This window comes from Triturus cristatus, chromosome 1_2 (genome assembly GCF_964204655.1).
Source record: "Triturus cristatus chromosome 1_2, aTriCri1.1, whole genome shotgun sequence".
In the NCBI taxonomy this organism is placed as follows: domain Eukaryota; kingdom Metazoa; phylum Chordata; class Amphibia; order Caudata; family Salamandridae; genus Triturus; species Triturus cristatus.
The window spans coordinates 1008774050-1008797313 of record NC_140580.1 but is presented as its reverse complement, the minus strand read 5'-3'; the positions used below and the strand labels follow the sequence as shown (position 1 = coordinate 1008797313).

At 44.4% G+C, this 23264-nt stretch overlaps 1 protein-coding gene across 1 annotated transcript in view; it reads right to left on the bottom strand.

Annotated features, from left to right (window-relative positions):
- Positions 1-23264, bottom strand: part of CACNA1B (calcium voltage-gated channel subunit alpha1 B) — a 1044174-nt gene that overhangs the window by 47875 nt on the left and 973035 nt on the right. The window contains exons 42-45 of the mRNA XM_085611669.1: positions 17078-17205; positions 14808-14946; positions 13897-14007; positions 10205-10240 (exon numbers count right to left, since the gene is read on the bottom strand). Of these exons, the coding sequence (XP_085467795.1) occupies positions 10205-10240; positions 13897-14007; positions 14808-14946; positions 17078-17205 (414 nt within the window). The remainder of the gene's footprint in view (positions 1-10204; positions 10241-13896; positions 14008-14807; positions 14947-17077; positions 17206-23264) is intronic.

Genomic DNA, 23264 nt, shown 5'->3' with positions numbered 1-23264 from the left:
CCCAAGGTAAGAAAAAAAACAGCATTGCCTTTGCCTAATGAGTTTTGGACTCCATAGTCCTTGATCACAGGCTCACACGGCATTGAAACAAACTGCATCTGACCACTATTCCGTTGCAATTCCTTTTATTACCCTAAGGTGGGTTGCTCAGCATTTCCTATTGCATTATGGATAATGTGGTTCATCAGCATACATTGTGACCCTTCGATGGATGTAACGATGCCCTGATTATTTTATAATGTCTTTGCCCTCCAGTGGGCAGAAATATATATATATGTTACTTACTTGCAAAAGACAGTAGGTAGTTAGAGTTAGGGCCAACTTTCCCATAGATGAAGCATTCATGTTTTGCTAACACCTTTGGGGCCGTTTGACAAATCTTTATGACATTTTCAATACTAGTACGCAAGTTAGATGAGCTGCTGCTTGGATAGTTTCAGGTGATTTGTGAAGCCAGGGCTGAGAAAGAGAGGGGTCCCAAAACGCTTTTTCTCCATGCAATATCCTTTGGGATTTGGCAAGTTTTAGATACGGCTACAGCCCGAATCAGACTTACACCAAATTTGCCAGAACGCTAGATCTTGGTCTGCAGATTGTGCTTTTTGTGAGTTGGGATAAATTTGTTCAGTAGTTTTGGAGTTTTTAAGGGAAGTAAGATTTATATATCTAGGGACGGGGTATGGGATATACCCATGGGGGATACGTGAGAACCAGCTGATCTGGGTGAAATGGGTGCTTATTGCCACCATTTTCTTTTTTGGCTGAGCACCTGGGGAGAAAACATAAATAAAAACACACATAAGGGGTCAGGATAGAAGTAACTGAGAGGCCCCTCATGGGCAAAAAAATTGGCTAGTTTTTTTTGGCTGATCCACAGATCCATCATTGCGCACAGCGCGACACCCAGTATAAATCTGCAATGGATCCAAAGCCAAATGGGGAAAAAAACCACACACTATACCCCCCGCGCACGCGGCCAAAGGCTGCACGCAGTGTGGGGTTGGGGTACATGCAGGGAGGGTGGGCTGCCAGCCTTGCGGCCAACCCCCAGGTGTGTGGCAGTGATTTTATTAACGTACGGTAATTATACATTACTTTACATTAAAAAAAACAAAGAAATTCACTGAAAAACTAAAGGTTACAGGGACGGTAAAGTTAATCCACACAAAATCTTTGTTTTTTTTCAGTGAACATATTATCAATATATATTCAAACACAGTTCGCTGGTCTCCCTGCCGCTTTCTCGGTGGCGGGCTCAAGCGAGGTAGCGATCCTCATCAAAATTTCCACTATGCCTTTTCGTGTGTCTTAAAAAGCAATCCTGAGCCCAACTCCGTAAGCGTCAATTATTTATTTATAAAATGGCAAACAAACGCCCGGCGCGTTTCGGTGCAGCCGCACCTTGGTCACGGGTAATTGGCAGTTTGTAAACAGTGAAACATATAGTGCTTAAACATTGCAATAGAAGTAGGACTACCTGCCCCAACTCAATAACAAAGACATTCAAACTTGGCTTCCATTTTGAAATGGTCAAATTACTAATATTCTTTTCATCTTATGTTCAATACTATTACCATGTTTTTGCTTTCAGTCAGTTATACGGAGAACTATTCAAGTGAATATTGTTTTTACATCATAATAAACCGTTATATGCGCCCTAAGACGATATTGCAACAATGTATGCAGTATATACACGCTATATACATTATATGCAGGTCAACCTCAATGGGTATTTCATGTTGCACGACATAATTAAATTAAATTAAATTAAATCAGTCCCGCCCCAGTGGGCAATTGTACAGAAAACTCATCAAGTGATAATTGTTTTCTAAACATAATGAATTATTGTTTACGCCAAAAGACGATATCGCTGCAACATATACAATCTATACACGCTATGTACATTCTACAATTCAGCCCCAGTGGGCAGTTCATATTGCACAACATAATTTATATATATTATATATTCACATTTCCCGCCCAGAAAGCCGCTCACAGCGCAGTGGGTGCCTCGGTGCATGGTGGCGAACCGGCGCCACACATCCTAGGATCCGGCGGAAAGACAATGCACTCTCGGGAGTTCCGGCCTCCTGGCCTTTAACATTGATAAAGGTCAGGAGGCCGGTACGCGTGTGTCAGTTTATTGTGGTTGCACCGGTGTATAAAATAAATATACAGCACTTTACCAGCTCGAGAGTGCCCGGCATTGTCTTTCCGATGGTTCCTTGGAGATATATATAGTGGCTGATTTAAAGTTTGGCGAAGAGGGTATAGTCTGTAACCAAGGTGACAGAGTACCCTCACCACAAAACTGTTGGCCCGTCTACCTCATCTAGAGGAGGGGGGACCAAAATTATGTCGACGGAGCCTACTCCGAGTTTCTCATCAACATACTCCACCGACGTTCCAGGCGGTCGGGGATTAGCCTTTACATCGCCCACCTTATTTAGAGTGAGTAGTCATCTGGCTTTTAACTGAGGTTATTTTATACATATGCCTCAGGAGTAATACTACTACAGGGCAAGATATATGGAAAATGCTACTTACCAGTATGCATCTGTTCTTGGCATGTAGAGCTGTAGATCCGTATACTTGTGCATAGATCACCATCTGGTGCAGGGCTCGGATGTTTGCACTTTGTTTTTGTCTTGGAGGAAGTCTTTTGTAGTCACGAGGAAGGTGACTCCTCCTGAGGACGATAGTGCGCATGGACATCGACTCCATCTCCAGATTGTTTATGCCATGTAGGGTCATAATGGAGTTAGTGAGAAATAGAAAACGATGTCCATGTGTAATGTATCTAAGTAAGATAGTACTGGAACAGATAGAGGTATCCGGGGAGGCGGGTGAGCGTATACGAATCTACAGCTCTACATGCCAAGTACACATGCATACTGGTAAGTAGCAATTTCCGTTCGAGGCATATGAGCTGTAGATCGTATACTTATGCATAGATTATACAGCAGTTACCCCCTTAGCGGTGGCTACCTGCATCTGTTGCAGTGGTTTGAAAAAGTGTTCTTAATACAGCCTGGCCCACACTAGCTTGTTGTTTTGCTTTCACGTCTACACAATAGTGTTTTGTAGACCAAGTTGCTGCTTTGCAGATGTCATCTAGGGGAATGTTCCCTAAGAATGCCATAGATGCCCCTAGTTTACATGTGGAGTGAGCTCTAGGGGGAATGGTTAAGGTGCATTTTTTTTTTTGGGGGGGGGTTTTATTAAGCGCGACTGCTGCCCTTAGGCGTCCAAACGCTAATAGAAAGGATAGTGCTTTGAGGAGAGCAGCTGGGGGTTAGTTAGTTGCTGAAGAGGAACGTTTTGAGCTCCTTGCGAAAGGATGACAGATTAGGGTTCGATCTGAGATGTAGGGGGAGGGAGTTCCATAGCTTAGCAGCGTTGAACGTGAAGGACTTTCCTCCTGCTCTTGACCTTTTGATCCGAGGAGCTACCGCTAGGAATGCATGGGTGGATCGCAGTTGTTTGCCGGGGCAGTAGGGGGAAAGCAGGGAGTGGTTAATTTTGGGGCCATTTCTCCAGAAGGCTTGGTGGGAGATTCACATGGCTTTGAATTTTACTCTCTCCCTGACAGGGAGCCAGTGTAGGGTCCTCAGCCCGGGCACCGCTGATACTCTGCGTGGAATCTGCAGCAACGTGCGTGCAGCGCAGTTCTGAATCCGCTGTAGTTTTTGCAGCACGTATTCCGGCGCCCCTAAGTAGAGGGCATTGTTGAAATCAAGTCGGGATTGAATAAGGCCTTGAATGACAATTTGTTTGGCTTCAAAGGGCAGAAGTGGCAGGCTTTTTCTTAGCATTCTAATGATCCCGAAACAGTTTGCAGATGTTTTTGTAGCTTGGGTATTGAGGGTTAAGGATTTGTCCAACCAGACCCCTAAGCTTTTGATATTGTCTTTCGGAATTGGGGGTAAGCCTAAGGTGATGGGCCATAGGTGGTCAATGGTGGACAAAGCTGGAGGGCCAAGCACCATGAGCTCAGTTTTATCACTGTTGAGTTTAAGAGAGGATGCCGTCATCCATCTCCTGACCTCTTCCATACAAGTCGTTAGGTTGACCTGTACTGGCTCACTGTTCTTCTGTGCGAGGGAGACCACTAGCTGAGTGTCGTCCGCATATGTAACGATCCTAATGCCATATGGACGGACGATCTCAGCCAGCGGCCTCATGTACACATTGAACAGCATGGGGCTTAGTGATGAGCCCTGCGGTACCCCGCAGTCCAGCGGTTTGCTTGTGGAGACGGCATCTCCGTCATAGACTTGGAAGGTCCTCTCGCTCAAGAAGGATCCTAGCCAGGCCAGAGCATCTCCTGAAACTCCTAGATCGAGCAGTCGGCACAGCAAAGTTTTGTGACATACCGTGTCAAACGCGGCGCTCAGATCGAGGAGGATGACTGCCACTGACCCCCCTCGATCCAGGATCCGCCTGGTTTCTTCTGTCACGGCCAGCAGAGCTGTTTCCGTCCCATGTTTGGGGCGGAACCCTGTCTGTGAGGCATCGAGTAGGTGGTTAGATTCGAGAAACCTTGTGAGATGGAGGTTGATGTGTTTCTCCAGGATCTTGCTCACCCAAGGCAGAAGGGAGATGGGGCGGTAGTTATTATAGTTATTGGGGTCTAGGTTGGGCTTTTTCAGGAGTGCTCGCACCATAGCTTGTTTCCAAGTTGGTGGCACACTTCCTTTTATCAAGGAGTTGTTGAGCAGCTCCATGAGAGTAGGAAGAATAACTTTACTGGCGGCGGTCATAGTGCGGGGCGGGGCTGGGTCGTTAGGGGAACCTGACTTCACCTGTAGTATCACGGGTTCTAGTGACTCTAGGTCGACTAGGGGGAAGTGATCCAGAGCTATTCGCGAGTGGCCCTCCGCCCTAGTAGGGGGCTGAGGTCCAACCCTGGGGCATTTGGCTTTAGCATAGCATATTTGGATGCATTTAACAATCCACCTTGCAATTCCTGTTTTTGAGATAGGATTGCCTTTATGAGGTGGGAAGAAAGCCACAAAAAGTTGTTTAGTCTTTCTAAAGGATTTTGTTCTTTCAATGTAGTAAAGGATCGCTCTTTTTACATCTAGCGTGTGAAGAGCCCGTTCTCCTACTGAGTCTGGTAGAGAGAACAACACTGGGAGTTCTACAGACTGGTTAAGGTGGAAAGCAGAGACCACTTTAGGTAGAAATTTTGGGTTAGTCCTAAGAACCAATTTGTTATGATGGATTTGGAGAATTGCTTCTTGTGTGGTCAATGCCTGGATTTCACTGACTCTTCTGAGAGATGTTATCGCAACCAGGAAAGCTACTTTCCAGGTGAGAAATTGTAATTCGCATTTATGCATAGGTTCAAATGGGGGACCCATGGGCCTGATAAGTACCACATTTAGGTTCCACACTGGAGAGGGTGGGAAACTAGGTGGAACTATTCTTTTAAGTCCTTCCATAAATGCCTTGATAGCTGGTACCCTAAACAAAGACAAGTGTTGTCTGTTTTCGATATAGGCTGCTATTGCCACAAGATGTAATCTAATGGATGTATACACTAGGTTACATTGTTGTAGATGCAAAAGGTAACAGATGATGCCTTGAATAGAAGCATCTAGTGGGTTGATTTTGTTATTTGTACAGTAAATTACAAATCTTTTCCACTTTGCGGCATAGCAAGCTCTAGTGGTAGCACGTCTAGCTTCTTTAATGATGTTCATGCAATCTGGCAGGAGATTAATGTAGCCAAACTCTAAGACTTCAGGTGCAAGATCGCAAGGTTGAGTTGACTGGGATCTGGATGCCTTATCTCTCCATGGTTCTGAGTAAGAAGCTTGGGTGAGAGGCGTAACCTTTGGTGAGGAACTACTGATAGTTCCAATAGGGTTGTGAACCATGGCTGTCGGGCTCATGTTGGAGCAACCAGGATCATTGTGAGGGAATGCTGTTTGAGTTTTCGAATCACTACCGGAATGAGTGGGAGAGGCGGAAAAGCGTAAACAAATTTGCCTGACCAGTTCATCCATAGTGCATTGCCTTTGGACAATGGGTGTGGATACCTGGAGGCGAAGCTTGGGCATTTTGCGTGTGTGGCGCACAGGTCTATTTCTGGGTGGCCCCGCATTTTAAAGAATGGAAACAGAACTTGAGGATGAACTTCGCATTTGTGGATCTGTTGTGTTTGGCAACTGGGCAGATCTGCAATTTGATTGTGTACTCCTGGGAGATGTTCTGAAAGAAGATATATATTTTGGGGAATGGCCCATCTCCATATGCTTTGAGCTAGGTGTGAAACCTGCAGAGAGTGTGAGTCCCCCTGTTTTTGTATGTAATACATTGCTGTCATGTTGTCTGTACGGACCAGGACAGCTTTGTTTACAATGTGGGGTTGAAAAGATTTCAACGCTAGGAAGATCACCAACAATTCCAGGTAATTTATGTGGAATTGTTTTTGTTGAGGGGTCCATATGCCCTGAATGGTATATGTTTGTAGATGAGCTCCCCAGCCGGTGACTGATGTGTCCGCTGTTAGCACTATTTGTGGAACCGAGTCGAGGAACGGACGCCCTTTGGAAAAGTTTTGTGTGTTCCACCACTGCAGACAGCAATAGGTGAGGTCGTCTACCAACACCAGATTTGTTAGCAGACCTTGAGCCTGGTTCCACTGATGTGCTAAACACTCCTGTAAGGGAAGCATTTGGAGTTGAGCATACGGGACGATGAGAATGCAAGAGGCCATCATCCCGATTAGTTGTATGAACACTCGCGCTGGTTGTGAGTGTTGAGGCTGAGACTTTGCTATTAGAGCTTGTATGGTGCTTATCCTGACTGGTTTGGCGTATGCTAGAGCTTTTGAAGTGTCTATTTTAGCCCCCAGATACTGTTGTTTGTTGGATGGTTGGATATGGGATTTGGTGAGGTTTACTGTGAATCCCAAATCGTGAAGCAGTTGAATTGTTTTTTGTGTGTGTTGCACACAGTTGCTGTGTGAGTTGGCTTTTATGAGCCAATCGTACAGATGTGGTTGGTTCGAGCCCGAGCCGAAAGGCTTATGTTGAGGTCTCATAGCCGGGTCCGAAGGCGGGGCTTCTGAGACATATTGCCGGTGTCTGCCCGAGGGCAAGGGTGTTACCGGAGCCTTAGGTTTGATTTTGGTTAGGAGAGGGGTTTCGGTACTCACGGACCGATGTGCCGGGGTGACTGTTTCGTCTTTGACGCCGGAGTCGTCAGCTTCGGATACGGAGATCACCTTGTTGCTTCAGCTTGACATTTGGATCTGCTCCGAAGATGTCTGGAATCGAGCTGCTTCCGCTAGACATTTTGTGATGTTGAGTCTGATGATAACGGATGTTTTTCTTCATCCTAAAAGATGAACAGGACTCGCAGTTCTTGTCTTCGTGTTCCGGGGAGAGGCAGAGATTACAGACCTCGTGCAATCCATGTGTGGGAACTTAGCACCACACCCAGGGCATTTTTTGAAAGGAGTCCTTTCCATTGACTGCAGGCGTGGTCGGCGCAGATAGGCCCAACGGCCCGCGTCGAGGATCGAGGTCGAGGAGTTTGTTTTTACCGATGCACGTCGAAAGGGATGTGATCGAGACAATACCGTCGAGTGGAGATGGATTGCGCGTCGAAGGGAGATTTGAAACCGATATCGACCCGGAGCGCAGCAAGTCACATCCGAACCCGATGGCGGAAAAAAACAATCTGGAGATGGAGTCGATGCCCATGCGCACTATCGCCCTAAGGAGGAGTCACCTACCTCGTGACCACAAAAGATTTCCACAAAGACAAAAACAAAGTGCAAACATCCGAGCCCAACACCAGGTGGTGATCTATGCACAAGTTTACAATCTACAGCTCATATGCCTCTAACATCTATATATATATATCTAGAGTACCCTCTCTGGGAAACTGTTGGTCCCACCACCTCAGGAGGGCGGAATGAAAGTATGCTGACGAGGAGCCCACATCTGATTTATTGTCAACATACTGGTCTGACATGCCATGGTTTACGGCAGTCAGAGGTTTGCCTTTCCACTGCCCACCTTATCTAGAGTGGGCAGTCATCTGACTTTCTTTTGCTGCCAGTCACCACTAGGGGACGTTAATGAAAAACGCAATGGGGCAAAAGTTTGCCAGAAGGCCACCTTGTTAGATGGCAAATATTTAGAACATTAACATGAAGCACTGTCGCAGCGATTCCTGCCAATGTTTAGAGTTGTCAGCGGAGTTGGCATACAACTCTAAATATTGATGGCTGAGGACCCTCAGGATGGCAAGATGTCTTAAGCCATCTCGATGGAGCAACTTCCAACTATCATTCTCTAAATCAGCTCTCAAAATTTCCAACACAATAAAAATAAATGTCCCTGAAAACAGCTACCGTTCAAAAATCTAATAAGCAAAAGGACATCTAAGTGTTTTCATATTTACTACATAAAGCAAGACACCCTCAAGTGGATCGCCTTCTTGCTCACAGACCGCACACAGAGCATCCGACTGCCTCCCTTAACCTCCGCACTCAAAAACATCATATGTGGCGTACAACAAGGATCATCCCTCAGCCCCACCCCATTTAACATCTACATGACCCCCTTTACAGATGCCTCCAGATCCCACGGAATAAACATAATCTCCTATGCAGAAGACACTCAACTGATCCTCTCGATCACCAAGGACAACTCCAACGCCAAAACCAACTTCTGCAACGCCATGGCCAACAAAGCCGAATGGATGAGAGACAACTGCCTCAAACTTAACTCCAACAAAACTGAAGTACTGATCTTCAGGAAGAACAACTCGGCATGGAACCACAGCTGATGGCCTGCAGAACTCAGACCCACACCCAGACCGACCGACCACGCACGCAACCTCTGCATCATCCTTGACAGCAAACTGACCATGAAACGACAAGTTAACACAGTCGCAGAATCTTCAGATGGATCCCAAGCAACACCAGAGAGACCGTCACTCAGGCCGTCATCACCAGCCGCTTCAACTATGGTAACACCCTCTACACCAGCATTTCCACCCAGCTCCTCAGAGGACTCCAGACCATACAGAATGCTGCGGCCAGACTCATCTTGGAGCTTCCAAAACAAACCCATATAGTCCCCCACCTGGGAGACCTCCACTGGCTCCCTATCCAGAAGAGATGCCAGTTCAAGATCCTCACGCATGCCTACAAAGCCCTCCATGACCTAGAACCTGCCTACCACAACCTTCTACTGAACTTCCACTAACCCAATAGACACCTGGGCTTCTCTTCACTCGTCCTTGCACACCCCCATCTATAGGTGGCCGATTCTAGTCCTACATTGCTGCCAAGACCTGGAACGACCTTCCCCTCCATCTCCGTACAGCCCCCTTATTGGCAGACTTCAGAAACAGACTGAAGATCTGGCTCTTCAATGGAAACACAGCACCCAGATACCCCTAGGGGTGACAGCGTGGTGCTCTTCAACTGCTGATTGATTGACAAATGACTCTCAAAAAAGATCACCCAAACGATGAACCAGTAACTTTACAGAGCAAATTCCATTTACATATAAGGTGGACATGTTTGACAGAAACTGCTCTTTTGCAGAGCCTTGTACATATGTTTGGAAAGTTCTGCTGATTTCATAAGAGCCCTGAACTATTGTTTTCTTTCTCAAGAGGACTACACACCTTGCCTGCAGTCTGCACCAGTTCTTCTGACAACGCACATCCCTATCTGCAGTACAAATCCACACTGGCCTTGCGCTTTGAAGTGTATCCAGAGGACAGTCACCCATCATTCACCTTTGCTTTTGGTCGGCTTCGTCTTGGTGCAACACACAAGTGTTACTGTGTAGAGTTTGTACAGTGTGCACCATCCCAGTGCTTGCAAAATCACCTTCACATGGGATATGACTATGCAGATGATTTTGCACAAATTACCAGTACTTTTTAACATATTATTCCTTGGACAGATTTCAGTACTGGCATTACAGATACTCATGTGACCTTATCATCTGTAATACTGCAGGCCAGGACTGAGATGCTTGGGAACTATTATGTCTTTAACAAATTAACACCTCCATTCCATCCATGGAATGAAGTGTAAATCAGGCAATGTAAAGCTACATGAAGCCAAACGATGGGCCGGGTTGCAAGAGTTAGCCCTCTGAACCGTGCCTTCCTGTCATGCTGCTGCTTGAGATAGGAGAATAACAGAGATGTGATTACATACTGCCAGGTAGCTGCCCGGAGACCGCGCTTTGCTCCTCTGCCAACATGTCGGACAAGATGAGATACAGGGTTGGAAACAGCCCAACAGTGCAGCGGATGAGTAGGTGAACATAGGTAAGGAGGAGGGGGTGGTCCAAAGAAAAAGGATGGGGAACAGGGCAGACAATAGCAGTATCAATTGAGCCAGAAATACACGCATCCCAACACACAAACGTAAAACCGACGGACCCACAAAAGGCACATAGAAAGGAAAAGCACCACAAAGCAGGCACAGCGGATGGTTTATTAGAGATAAAATGGTCATTTAAAAAATGATAAGGATTAAACATGTTGAGGATAAGGGGAGCAGGGGAGGGAGGTGGAAGAAAGGGAGAGAGAGAAACATGTTAACATCCATCAGTTATTGGGTGGTAGCTGAAAACACAAATGTTAATGAATGTTATGTTACAGATGGTGGGAGCTCAGGACCTGAAAAAGGGAGCTGCATCTTATCTCCATTTTGGAGTTGCCTATACTTCCACTTGGATCTTGGAATATGACCAAATTAAAAATGAATTTCCTTGCAAAGCAATAGAGGTTACATCTATATAAGACACCTCTGCAGTGTCAATAGGATGAAACAAGTAGAATACCTCTCTTCCTCAAAATCAGGAGACCGGTATTGCTCATCTGCACACTTAAAACAACCATGTTCCATATAGATCAATATAGAAACAATCAACGGAGGTTGATACAGCTCCCTTCTTAGAATCCCATGGTAAAAACACCCACAGAAAACAATGAAACTGTGACTCAATAGAAATCAATGGGGAAACCAAATTGAAAGGGGAAACTAGAAATGCATTTAAAATCAAGACATTTGAAAAAACATGGGTGGCAAATAGGTTCCAGACACAACAAGGCAGGGTAACATACACAGAAATGTATTTTCCTATAATGTCTCCTTGGAGTTAATGTGTGCCATGTTATGAAGTTGTGGAAGTTTTAGGATTTATGTATGGTGGTGATCAACTCCTACTTCCAGTGTGAGGAACCCTCCATACCTCCAGGATGATGAACAGTTTCAGGATGGGCAGACCCAGCCATAATAAGTGAGTGGAAGGGATTGTTCCTAGACCAACCAGCAGTCTCCTACCATCACCCAGCTTCTTCTTGCTCGTCAAACCTCCTATTCGTTTCTCCCAATTTCTATGTCTCAGCTCCATTTGCTTGTTCCTAGCCGCGTTCATCCGTTCTGAGCTATCTAGGGCATCTACAAGCCAGAGAGCACAGAAACATCTCTCCGTTGAAAAGGCAGAGCACTGCGGAGGTGGGAAGGCTAAGGAAGGGTTTCTTTGATCGAGACACAGTGACCAATTTGCACATGTGGCAGAGTGTGAGCCTAACAAAAGGCAGGAGCTGTGAGAAGCAGCAACAGACTCCCATCTTACTTGGTGGCAAGTGAACCTTGCCTTCAGAAGAAGAGCAGTCCCTCTACCAATCCAATAAGTTACAGTTCACATAGTGATAAACCAATTCCCACAGTAGTCTCACCCTCAACCATCCCAACGGTCTACTACCGTCTCACTGGAGCATTCTGCTCTGCAGTTGCACTTTCACACGTCTCAGGACTCTCTCCAAGCCTCCATATTTCTTGCTTCAAGATTTGGCTCCTCTCACCTCACAACTCTGTGCTGTGTTTGTGTTGTATGGTGGGGTTAGGCGTGGTAGGTGCTGAAAAGCGCTGAGTGGTGGACTCTGAGATGCAGTGTTGCAGGTAGGTCAAAGAGTGGGAGGAGGTAAGAGATAGGAAAGGGAATGAAAGTGGCAGATGCTGGGAAGGGGGTGGAATTAATGCTTAAAATAGACACATGGCAGAGTGATCTGCCCTTTGTTCACTATGTTCTTGAGGAATAGTTTGGGCTATGTTGAGAATGAAGCCATCGCTTTAGAGTTACAGAGCAGGGATCAGCTAGTTGAACCTTTCCAGGGTTAAATGTTCAAAACTGAATGTACTGAACAATACTGCAGCAAAACACTTTCTGTTATGGAAGAAAAGTTAACTTTATTCTTGACCCAGTGTCAACAAGCACGTTTGAACGTAATGGTACTTAAGAACGAGGGAGGTCTCAACTTGTGTGTAAGAGGTCTTGGTTCGTTAAATTAATCATGTAGATACAAAGCGATAGAATAAAATATAGGCCAAGATCCCTGAGCTTGACTATGGGGCTACCTGAGATTCTGAACATAGTTCTCCTGCTGAAAAAGCAGATTATAACCGTGAGTCTGTTCAGAGTGCAGCCAGTCAGCTGCACCAATTGGCAAGAGGCTTGACAACACATTCAGGGCTTCCAAATACTATGTAAAGCACTGAATCCCTAAACAGAATATGCTTCTCCCCATTTAGGGAGAAGGTACCGTGCATAAGGAGGTCCTGGGGATGCAGGCAGGCTGTTCTCAGGTAAGTGTGAGAGTTAGGCTAAAGGCAGTTCTGATAGAATCTGGTCTAGCAAGCCAGGCCACAATAGATCTTAGGTTAGGACCTTTCGAAGTGTCCAATGGGACTATATGGACCATTTAAAACACTGTCAGTGCTTGCTTTGAAAAGTACTACAACTACAGTTACAGCGCACATTTGCTGTGGCCAGAGTCAGTGTTCTTTTCTTGCTTGATATACAAGTTCTGTTTTACTGTGTATATTAGTAAATATTATGATACGATTTTAAATATGAATTGATATATGTTTGCCTCGCAACTTAGTATTTTTCCATGGTTTTCACTGACTCGAAATTTTAACACATGTATACAAGATTGAAAAACAAGTGGCTAGCCCATTGTTTTTGGTTCATCTTGAGATGTTGACACTTGGAACTGGACACAATGACTTCATTTACGTAGTCATAAGTAGACAGGATGAGGTCACTTGCCTAGCTGTGCACTGCTGATATTTTGGATTCAGTTGAAATGAGATATACGTGCCCCATCAGCAATAGTTTCTTTACATAAAGACTTTTGAATACTTCCTAAAATAGCAAGAACACTTGTAGGACACTTCTGATTTGGTCCTCAACCAATTTTACCGTGCAGCAAACAGGATTGGCCTCGCTATGTAGATTCAGGCACTGCTGTCCCAGTCAGATAGCTTCACCTTCCCTCTGGGTCTACTATTGCCCAGTATGTGTCTCCTTTGCATTTCATAATCCATTAGACCCAATGAAAGCCTCACCCGACATCATAGTGCAAAGCTCTTTTTATCAGCTTATCTGTCTGCTTTATTTCCTTAGCTATAGCCGTGCAAGGCCCAGTGTACCCAATGATGCTGTGATTTAGTACCCATCCAAATGGAAAGGGGCCCATTTCTCTTGCCTGCATTAGAGCCTGAGACACTTGCTATGCTACTGGTGTGCTCATTGCATCACTGAAAGGCAGTAAGGAAACCAATAAGTACAGTCATGTGAAAGCCAAAGGATGCTAATAATTATTGGGTAGTCTTCATCCTTGTGTCTCTTTGGGTCTAATTCTAAGAGCTGGGCCCTTTTCCAGAGATGACCAGAGGTGGGGTATTTTATAAGCCTGTTCTGTCATAATATTAACAGAAACAACTGATCTAGTCTGCTGAGGAGATAAGACTTACCTTAGGGTGTTTCATAGTGCTTGTAGGAGTGACACAGGGATGTGTAAAGGAGCAAATGTGGCGATGACCAAAGTACTTACCTGAGATTCGGCTGCCAATCGAGGCATGGACACCGCCCTGCCGTGGATCTCCAAACAAGGCTGGTGCTCTCCATTGGACAAGCTGGGACCCATCTGTTTCATTTCCACGGCCTGAAGAAGGTTGAGTGTCACATGGGGGTAACAGAAAGAGGAAGATGGACCCATTTACAGAGGGAAGAAGACAACAGGAAGTTATAAACCACAAACTACCGATCACAAAGCCAGGAGAACACTGCATGGCAGGAAGCCACTTCCAATTATAATAACCAGATCACCGTATCTCACTGAGAAGGACAAATAATATCAGCCATGCAGGGACAAAGGAGTCCGAAGGAGGCACAAGGTGATCCTATTTAGTGGGCTGAAGAGGTAACTGATTTCTGACTGATAAGGACTGAAAAGCGATTGATTTGTTCCAATGAAGTGACTGATGTTACTCGGAGACGAGAAGGGTGACTGATTTTACACACTGATGGTCACCAGAGATGTAAAATATCTAACTCAGTGGAGTGGAAGGTCTCAATCTGAGGGTGATAGACAGACCTCAATTACTGGGTCCACCGATCTCACTTAGAAAAGTGATCTGTTTCATTTGGAAATCCAGGGATCTAATGCAGTTGGTGGACTGATCTTACCCATGGTGATCTGGTCTCACTCACTGAGGGTTTATGTCTTTCTTCAGCATTTACGATCTCACTCAGAGTAGAGGCACATCTCGCTAAGAGGAGTGAATATTCTTTGCCAGAGGGGAAGTGCGGTTGCTAACAGACACCTGATCGCACCCAGAGCATGATATAGTGGGGATGTGGATCCCTATGACATTTTACTTATACTGCTGCCTCCCTTCAATCAATATACAAATTTAACCTTTAAGACACCAGGCTGACCCGTCAAGTCTTTCACGTACACACCTGCTTGCAGGCTCGCACGCTGTGGAGGTCTTCAGAGTGGCCTCGCTCAAAGGCTGGTGTCCGCGACTCGTAGTAGACATCTTGTCCATGATGAGCACCCCATGAGCTGGACTCCCGGATCCCAGTGTCTGGATTCGGGCTGAAAAGCAAAAACCATTCATTACATGTGTGTAACTAGAGGAAAAGTAACTGTACCAAGGAGTAAGGAAAGCACAGAAAAAAATGTATACCCAAAAACAGAGAGAGCATGTGCAGCAGCCGTGGAACATGTCCTCACAAAGACAGAGCAAATGCAGTAAAAACAACAGAAGTACATCCCCAGAGTCTACCCCTTTCAACACACTGGGAGATAAGACAACAGTGATGCAAGTCTCACTCATACACAGAACATGTACAACTGAGGGCACACAGATGGAGTGTGTGCCCAAGCAGTATATGTTTTCCTTCATATAGACAGCACAGGTGCATCATCAGTGTAAACGTACCACACAAACATAACAGATAAAGCACAGACAAATTGCAACTTCGCTTATTCAGAGCACCGGCAAAGGAAGTGTAACATTTTCTCAGAGCCATGACAGATACAGTATGACTTCCAGCACTGTTTCCCTCACACATAGAAGGGATGTAGCATGCACAGCAGTAGTGCATGCTTGCCTGCCCTATGGTCTACAGCATTACAAGATTCCCTATGGTGATAGACTGCAGTTAGATCACTGGTGGAGGATTATCCAGAAATGACACACAGGAAGCAGAGATAAGAGGTCACATTCTTCCTTGGAGGCCACACACACGAAGTGCAGCAAGGCCCGTTCTCCTCTTCTAAAACCCATGTCATCTGGATGGTTCCGTAGGGCTCAGCATTACCTCCTTTGCTGTTTAATGTTTTCATCTACCCATTGATCTTAGCCCTGGCTAGTTTTGGTTGTAGATTCTACAACTGAGCTGATGACTCTCTACTCATCTTCTCTTCAGGCTTGAGAGTACTGGCCAATCCCATCAGGAATTTCAATCTACCCTGAAGTTCATTTGGAACTGGATGGGCACCGACTCCCTCCAACTAAATGCAGATAAGACTAAGCTGGTTATTCTTCAACCATTGAACGGATCTCTGCATCAACATCTACAGGCCCTGTAAGCTTAGTACCTCTCTTATGGCCTCTGTCAAGAACCTGGGCATCACGGTAGACAATAAACTATCCATGATCCCCAGATCAAGGCAATCATGGCAAGGTCCTATGGCCTATTGAAATCCATTAGGAAGGTCACTCTTCTTCTGTCACCGAGGCCTTGAAAACGGCTATTGCAGTGTTAATTGTGTCCCGGTTTGACTATGCAGACTCTCTGTATTTGGGTTACCAGCAGCGAAGATAATCTGTAGAATGCATAGACACGCGAATATCTCTCCTGCTTTAATGAAGCTTTACTGGCTCCCCATCAAACCAAGAGTTTTTTTCAAAACAGCTTGTATTATTTACAAATCCACTCATGAATAAGCTCTAGTCTATATAGTAAGCAGCATCAAGAAATATATTCTTACTGGAGCTTTCACATCCTCTCTTGCCAACAAGATGAGGATCCCTCGGTTCAAGTAAGAGAGAGCAGGTAACAGGAGATTTTCTGTTCTGGCCCTCATCTTATGGAACTCTCTTCCTTCCTTGGTCAGACTGGAACCCAACTTTATGAGGTTAGGAATCATCTTAAGACCTGGCTGTTTAAGCAAGCCTTTGAATAGCCAGAGCACTCCCTCCTCTTCCTCCGGGCTGTTGCAGCGCCAAGAAACGTTTGGGTGTACGTGCACTCTATAAGTTTTCCTAGCATAACCTAACATAACATGCGTAGGGTAGCAACTCGCACAGGAGGCATATGAGAAAGCTTGAAGTCATCGACATTGGGAGGTCAAGTAGTTACACAGAAGGACTGAGGTGGAAGAGCTTGATAGTTAAAAAGCAAATTGGTAATAGCAGGAACTCACAAAACATGGCCATTGAGAGGTCAGGTACTCACACAGAAAAATGAAGTAGGAAGGGTGAGGTAAATATGCATCAGACATGTAAGAAACGTTGATATTCACCAATCCTCAATGGCACACAGAGGCAGAGGCTAGACAAAACATAGACCCTCAGAGGCTAAGTCTTCCCAAGGAAGGCAATTGTCATAAGGTCTTGTACACATGAGACATTTGGGAAAGCTTAGGTACACATACAGCATGCACATTGAGATCTATATAATCTACCAGAAGAACAGAGTGGGAAGAGTCTTGTACTCACATGGCTCCCCCATTATTAAGGGAGGCTGAACTCTTCTGACGAAGGAACATTTTGGCATTTCCAAACGGTGTGGGCAGAGCCTGCTCCAAGGTGGGTCTTACAGGCTGGAAGAGCGAGACTGTCCCTGTCTGCAGAACACAGAAGGGAAGAGCATGAGAAAATGCCAGTGTAATAGATGATTGACAACACTGCCACTTTTCTTTTATTTCAATTAACCAGAGACTTTCTCCCACCAAAAAACCCAGCATCATTGATGTTCAAGACAACGACATGTATGAAAATAACATACAATTCAATGTTCAGGAGGGACTTCAAAAACAAACCTACAAGAGGAAATTAACTTTGTATGTGGATCGAAACCATTAACGTCTTGAGCATTTATTAGGGACATCCGGTTGAAAGGCATCTACCTCCTTGAAGCGACATGACTCACTCACAGTTGGGTTATCGTTATCATTAATTCACGACAGCCTCTAGAAGTGTATGCACAGTGTTTATTGACAGGGTACCTAGGTGTACATCTACGCAAGGCATTGGACAAGATTTCACCAACAGTGTGCAAACACAAATTAACTCAACTAAAACAGAAAGCATCACAAAAACAACTATAAGCAGCAGTTTAAATGCTGAAACGTACGCAATGTGCATACGCTATGCTAGACAGACACATAGCTCAGAGTCCTTGGGGCAAGCAAAGGACACGTCATTAGGACAGTGGGACTTAGGGATGAAACAAAGGGCCAGATGCACTAAAGGGGTTTGTATTTGCAAAGGCTGTTAATTGCAAAAATGCATGCTTTGCGACAGCAAAAACCAAAGTTGTAATGTACTAAAGATGTACTGTGAGTTGCAAAGACCTTTGTGACTCAAAATATTGACTATACAATTAATTACAAAGCATTAGGTAAAGGGGCATGACATGGGCGTTCGCCCCTCCGAGTGACTCACAATTAGATGTGTCAATGGTTTGCCACCACAATTGCAGTTGCAATTAAAATAGGAATAAAACACAGGGAGAGAAAACATATTATCATCCCCCAGGACCATGGCACTTTCAGTGACGTTTATTGGTACCGCATGAGAACGTCTTTGGAGAGGGCTAGTTTTATGAAGTTCAGCGTAAAAGGGCAGCCATTTTGGCCCACAATATACATATCTCAAAAGCCATCTATATTTCAAGTATATATAATTAGTTATATATTTAAGAAAAACACTGGGAGAGATTTAATCCGCTTTACAGTTTGTGACCATAGCCATTTCTGAGGTAGAACAGGCATGAATAGAATAGCTGCAGTGTGTAGGAATTATGTTTGAACTGTGTATGTGGTAAGAATAAGTGGCGCAGTAGATTTGGGCACTGACGAACAAATGATCTCCCATTCACAAAAGAGAAAGCTAGGTGAGGGGTAGAGCAAGAGAGAGAAAGTGAGTGTGTGAGTGAGTGTGTGTATGTGTGATGCATGTGAGGAGTTTATTTCCATACATACTTTTAAAGAAGTAACCACAGACACAATGCAGTCCTTTGTGTAGTTCAGTACAGTGCATTAAACTGAAAAATAGAAGTGCAGATACTCTGTACCAGAGTACCTGCTTGTTTCTAAGAAGTGCCGGTACTCTCCAATTAAAAGTATTGTACTTCTCTTGAGAAGTGCTGGTAATCTCCCTCTCAAAATAAAAAAGTGCGGGTACTCCGTAAAGGAAAGTCCCGGCCCATTTAAAGCACTGGTTCAGTACTCATAAACAAGTGAATAAACACTTAAATGTAGGATTCTACGTTCATTTGAGTAGGACTCTCTCGCACACCTCCTGCCTCTTTATGACTTGTGTTAATGTTAGGATCTGAAGGGCAGCAAGGTCTCCTTCATCCACGATGCCTGTATGACTTGTTTTTCCATTTTTATCATTTTTGTGCAAACGGAACAGTAGGTTTAGTCGATAAAATGTCGAAAATATAGTACTCAATGTAGTGAGGTAGTCCACGCTGGTATGTTATAATCCAAGTAGCTTTATTCAGGTAAGTAAACAGGTAGCACAAATCCTCATCATCGGGTGTATTAAGTGCTGAAGGGCCCCACCAGGAGCAGCCTGCTAGCTGCTCAGCCCCATCCACCAACTGTCATTACTCATCCAGGCACTCAAGCATTCCACTCACAGCCCACACACCAAACATTCCACTCAGAACACTCACACAGGCTGAGCAGCTAGGGACAGGATAACATAGGAGAAAACCCGTAACATCAGTCCACAATAGTCATTTATCTGGGGTAGGCAACAGCTGTGAGCGATGACTCACACAAACAAGTTACTGGTATTCTTCCAGAGGAAGTGTTGTGCAGTGTCCACAAGCTGCTTCTCTTCGTGAACGTATGGCTAAACATAGTCTTACCAGACACCGTCCTCAAGTTCCTTTTAGTAGCAAGATTGTTTTAGGACCCCAGACTATGCACCAGGGTACAAACGAAGAAATGGTCAAAGGATTAAAAGTACCTGCGTGATTCTTGCTCTATGGAAAACAGACTGCAGGCAAACAAGCAGAGAAGACGTGTAGCCAGTGCTTAATTTGTGCCGGTGCTTTCCGGTGCTCAGCACCGGCACTTATTTCTTAGGGCCGGGTCTACATGCGATATGGATTTGTGCATAAAATATTTACATTTGGCGGCCGGGCCCGCCCGCCTTAAAATGCGTGGGTGTGGTCCCTGCCTCAGTTTAACAGCAATAATAGTAGCTACCAATCACAATTGATAATTTGATTTTTTTGCCAGCCGATGTCCGTTCCTCCTTGGCGCTGACTTTCTTTTCCCTTGAGGAGTCGAACAAATGCAGATCAGACCAGTTTCCCCAGTTTTGACCCCCCTTACTCCCCCCCCCCCCAGTGTACTGCGCAGCCGCAGCAGCACGTCAAGTCTACTCAATAAGCAAGCAGCGTAGGTTGTGCAGACCCATGCAGCAGCAGGACTCTAAAACCAAAAGCCAAAGGCAAAGTAAGTAATGATTCGATTTAAATATTTGGTAGAACTGTAGTGTGAAGCAAGTATGTTTTTTTAACGGTTTAGGACGAGTACGTGCAAGTAAAAGTGCACCTTTCATTTGTTGCTCATGCTGATTTGATGTGAATGACCTTCCGTTCAGTCCGGATTGCCGGGCTACCCGAGTAATAAATAATGTGTCTGCGACATCACACAAAGAAAAGGCATAAATGAAACAGAAAGTTATCCGTCCCAGCTTCGCCCGGAACACTAAGCCTCTCTGTCAGGCATTCCTTTATTTAGCAAGTTACACAGAAATGGCTGATGCGGAACCAGATTGGGCAGACATTCAAGTTCAGGGTGCTTGGTAGGGTATATGGTTTTCAATGTTGATTTAATCTGTTATTGAAGAGCATTGTTGTATCCAATGAGGCAGTTTATTGTATGGAAACCACACGAATTATCATCTGTAGCTTCACTACATAGAACTGTTCCTAAGTGTTGTAACAATAATTCAGACGGAGCCGCTTGTCCCTTGGCTCCCTGCAGCACTCTTTGTGTCTTGATGTGGTCATTTTGGCTGGTATTTGGGAGTGGTTCCACACTGGTAAACGTGAGGTGCTTCACAGGGTAGTAGTAAATCCTTCCAGGTAGGGTAAGTGGAGTTTCCAATTGTGAGCTTCCTCAAATGCTTTCAATGCCCCCTGTGCTAGGTTAGTACAAACATTCATGCACAAGGAGGAATTATTGATTCAGCACGAGTAGACTTCCCCGTCTGTCCAAAAACTGAAGTTTCTTCCATGTATTCACAATTTGAGTCTGAACTCGTGGAATGCTTAAATACTTTGTTGTAGATGTGACATCACAGCAGCCAACACATGATGCCGATTAATGACATGATGGGCAAAACGGCTGGACCCACCTGTCAGAACAAACAACTCCTGAAGAGACCTTTAACATTGCAGATATATTAAAAAAAAATGAATTGATCATTGGCCATAGTGGTAGATGCAGGCATATTCAATATGTATCTTGTGCTAATAAAGTGGGTCTACAGTACCCAATACCAACTTAGGACATTGTAATGCTCTTCAGCTCCTGAATTGGAAAGGTCTGTACCAGTTCTGACAAGTCTACTCAGCAAAGTCACATATGGATCATCATTTAAGAAATGTAAAAGATGGATCAGGAGAGCAAACTGCCTGACTTCGTCATTACTCCCAAAGCATTCTGGTAGATGCAGTTCTCAATACTGTTCGTACTCTCAAGCAATCAAGTGTTTGCATCACCTCTCACTCAAATTGTGGGTGGAAGAAGTTACATAGAAATGTAGTTTTTTAGCCCCATCCTTTGTACAGCCTACGCAATTAGAGGCACAAAACATACAGGTGCACTTGCACAGAATGAGCATTCAAAAGGGCCAACATACCTACAGAAACTAATTTTATCAAGTGCAACAAACACACTGGCACTTTTACACACGGACAAACAAATGTAAATTGCTTGTAGGTTTTGTGCAATTTGACATTTTTAACAATTGAACACCGAGAAGGTGTTGAATAAAATATTTTAATGTAATGGGTTGATATATTTTGCATTATGATTGATACTTATTTTGTTAATAAACATGATTGAATGTAATGACGCAAACTATGAAGCATGGCGAATCGGAGTTTTCAGGTATATGAGATAAACTCATTATGGTGTTAAACAATAATGTTGGTGCTGAATCAGCTAATATGTTGGTGTTTATTTATGGTGCAATGCTCATAGGCTCAGAGTTTTTTACATCACACTGCATGATATGCAGGGTGAAATGGCGATCCCCAGGTGCTATTTGACCTGAGCCTGCTTGCAGCTTAGAGGCTTTACAGGATCATCATTGAACAGATTACAGTTTTGACACATAAAGGTCACCTATATAGGAGTACAGTTAGGACACCTATGTATTGTTGATTTTGACACTAGATGGACCAAAGTTGTATGTTGTGTAGTGAGCAATATGGTGAACATGGTGTGAAAACTACCCTTGTTTGCCGTAGCAATGTCACCCACCCCTGAAAAATGTGGCTCTAGGTATCCTTCCTCATCTTGTCCCAAAGCGATCATGACATGGGCAATAATGTAGAAGCAAGTGGATTGTGACTCTTATTTACAGAGCTTACCACCACTGTAATAATAAAAGTTATGAAGAAAGTATTTGGGCAGGTTACACTAAGGAATGGAGGTGACGTCAATGAGGTGAAGAGGCTCCCTTGTATCATGGCTGTAGGACACAGAAACATCCCTTTTAAGTACCTGCAAGCAGTTCACTTGTCAAAAGACTGATTTGTATAGTTAAGGAATGGTTGCTCTAATCAGTGGTGAATGCAGCATCTTGTCATGAAACTTGCAAAACATAGTGGAGAATATTAACCACTACCAATGGGGTTACAGACTAATTAATGTTGATATCATTTAAAGGGACTAAGCCAAGAACACAAAATGTCACTGAAAATCTTGGGTAGTGTCATGAAGATCATGAAAGCAGTTAAACAACAGGAGGCGTATGATACCATTATAATAGCAGGCAGAAAGTCAAGCTTACACTCTGTATTGTGGGTGAATTTATAGATTAGTAAATCTCCAAACCTTGGACAATCATGGAGTTAATATGGAACGAGTATCTGTTGGAGGACATTGGGGTCTGGGGAGGAACTCGGTTGACTAGAGTCAATGGCATGGGAAGGTAAGTACCACTCAGACTACCAAGAAGTGAAGCTGAATGGTCCAAGAATGTCCCCACAAACAGAATTTACAGACAACCAGAAGGTCTAAATAAATATTTACTGGTAGGTCGGCAAGCATGCACTCCAGCTTTCCTAACTGTATTTTTCTCTTGTTTTGAGGAGGTAGATGTGCTGCAATTGTGTAAACAGAACTGTGGAATATTTGTAGCCAGGAAAGGAAATTTGGATGAGGCCTCATGTTGCGTGTAGGGGTTTGAGAGTCAGTTAATGACTGGTTCTGTAAATTGGAGGATTCCTCAGTGGTGTTCTGTTCATATCTAATTCAAGAATTCTTTCAGTATCCTGGGGTCTGAACTTTTTGTGAATTCATCCATAGCTTTTAAAACAATGCATCAGTCCATCCATGGATTAGATATATTTAATGTCCTTATAAATTAATTTACCAGTTGATGCTTCATATAAGTCCCAAGAGCATCAGAGCGCTTTACATAG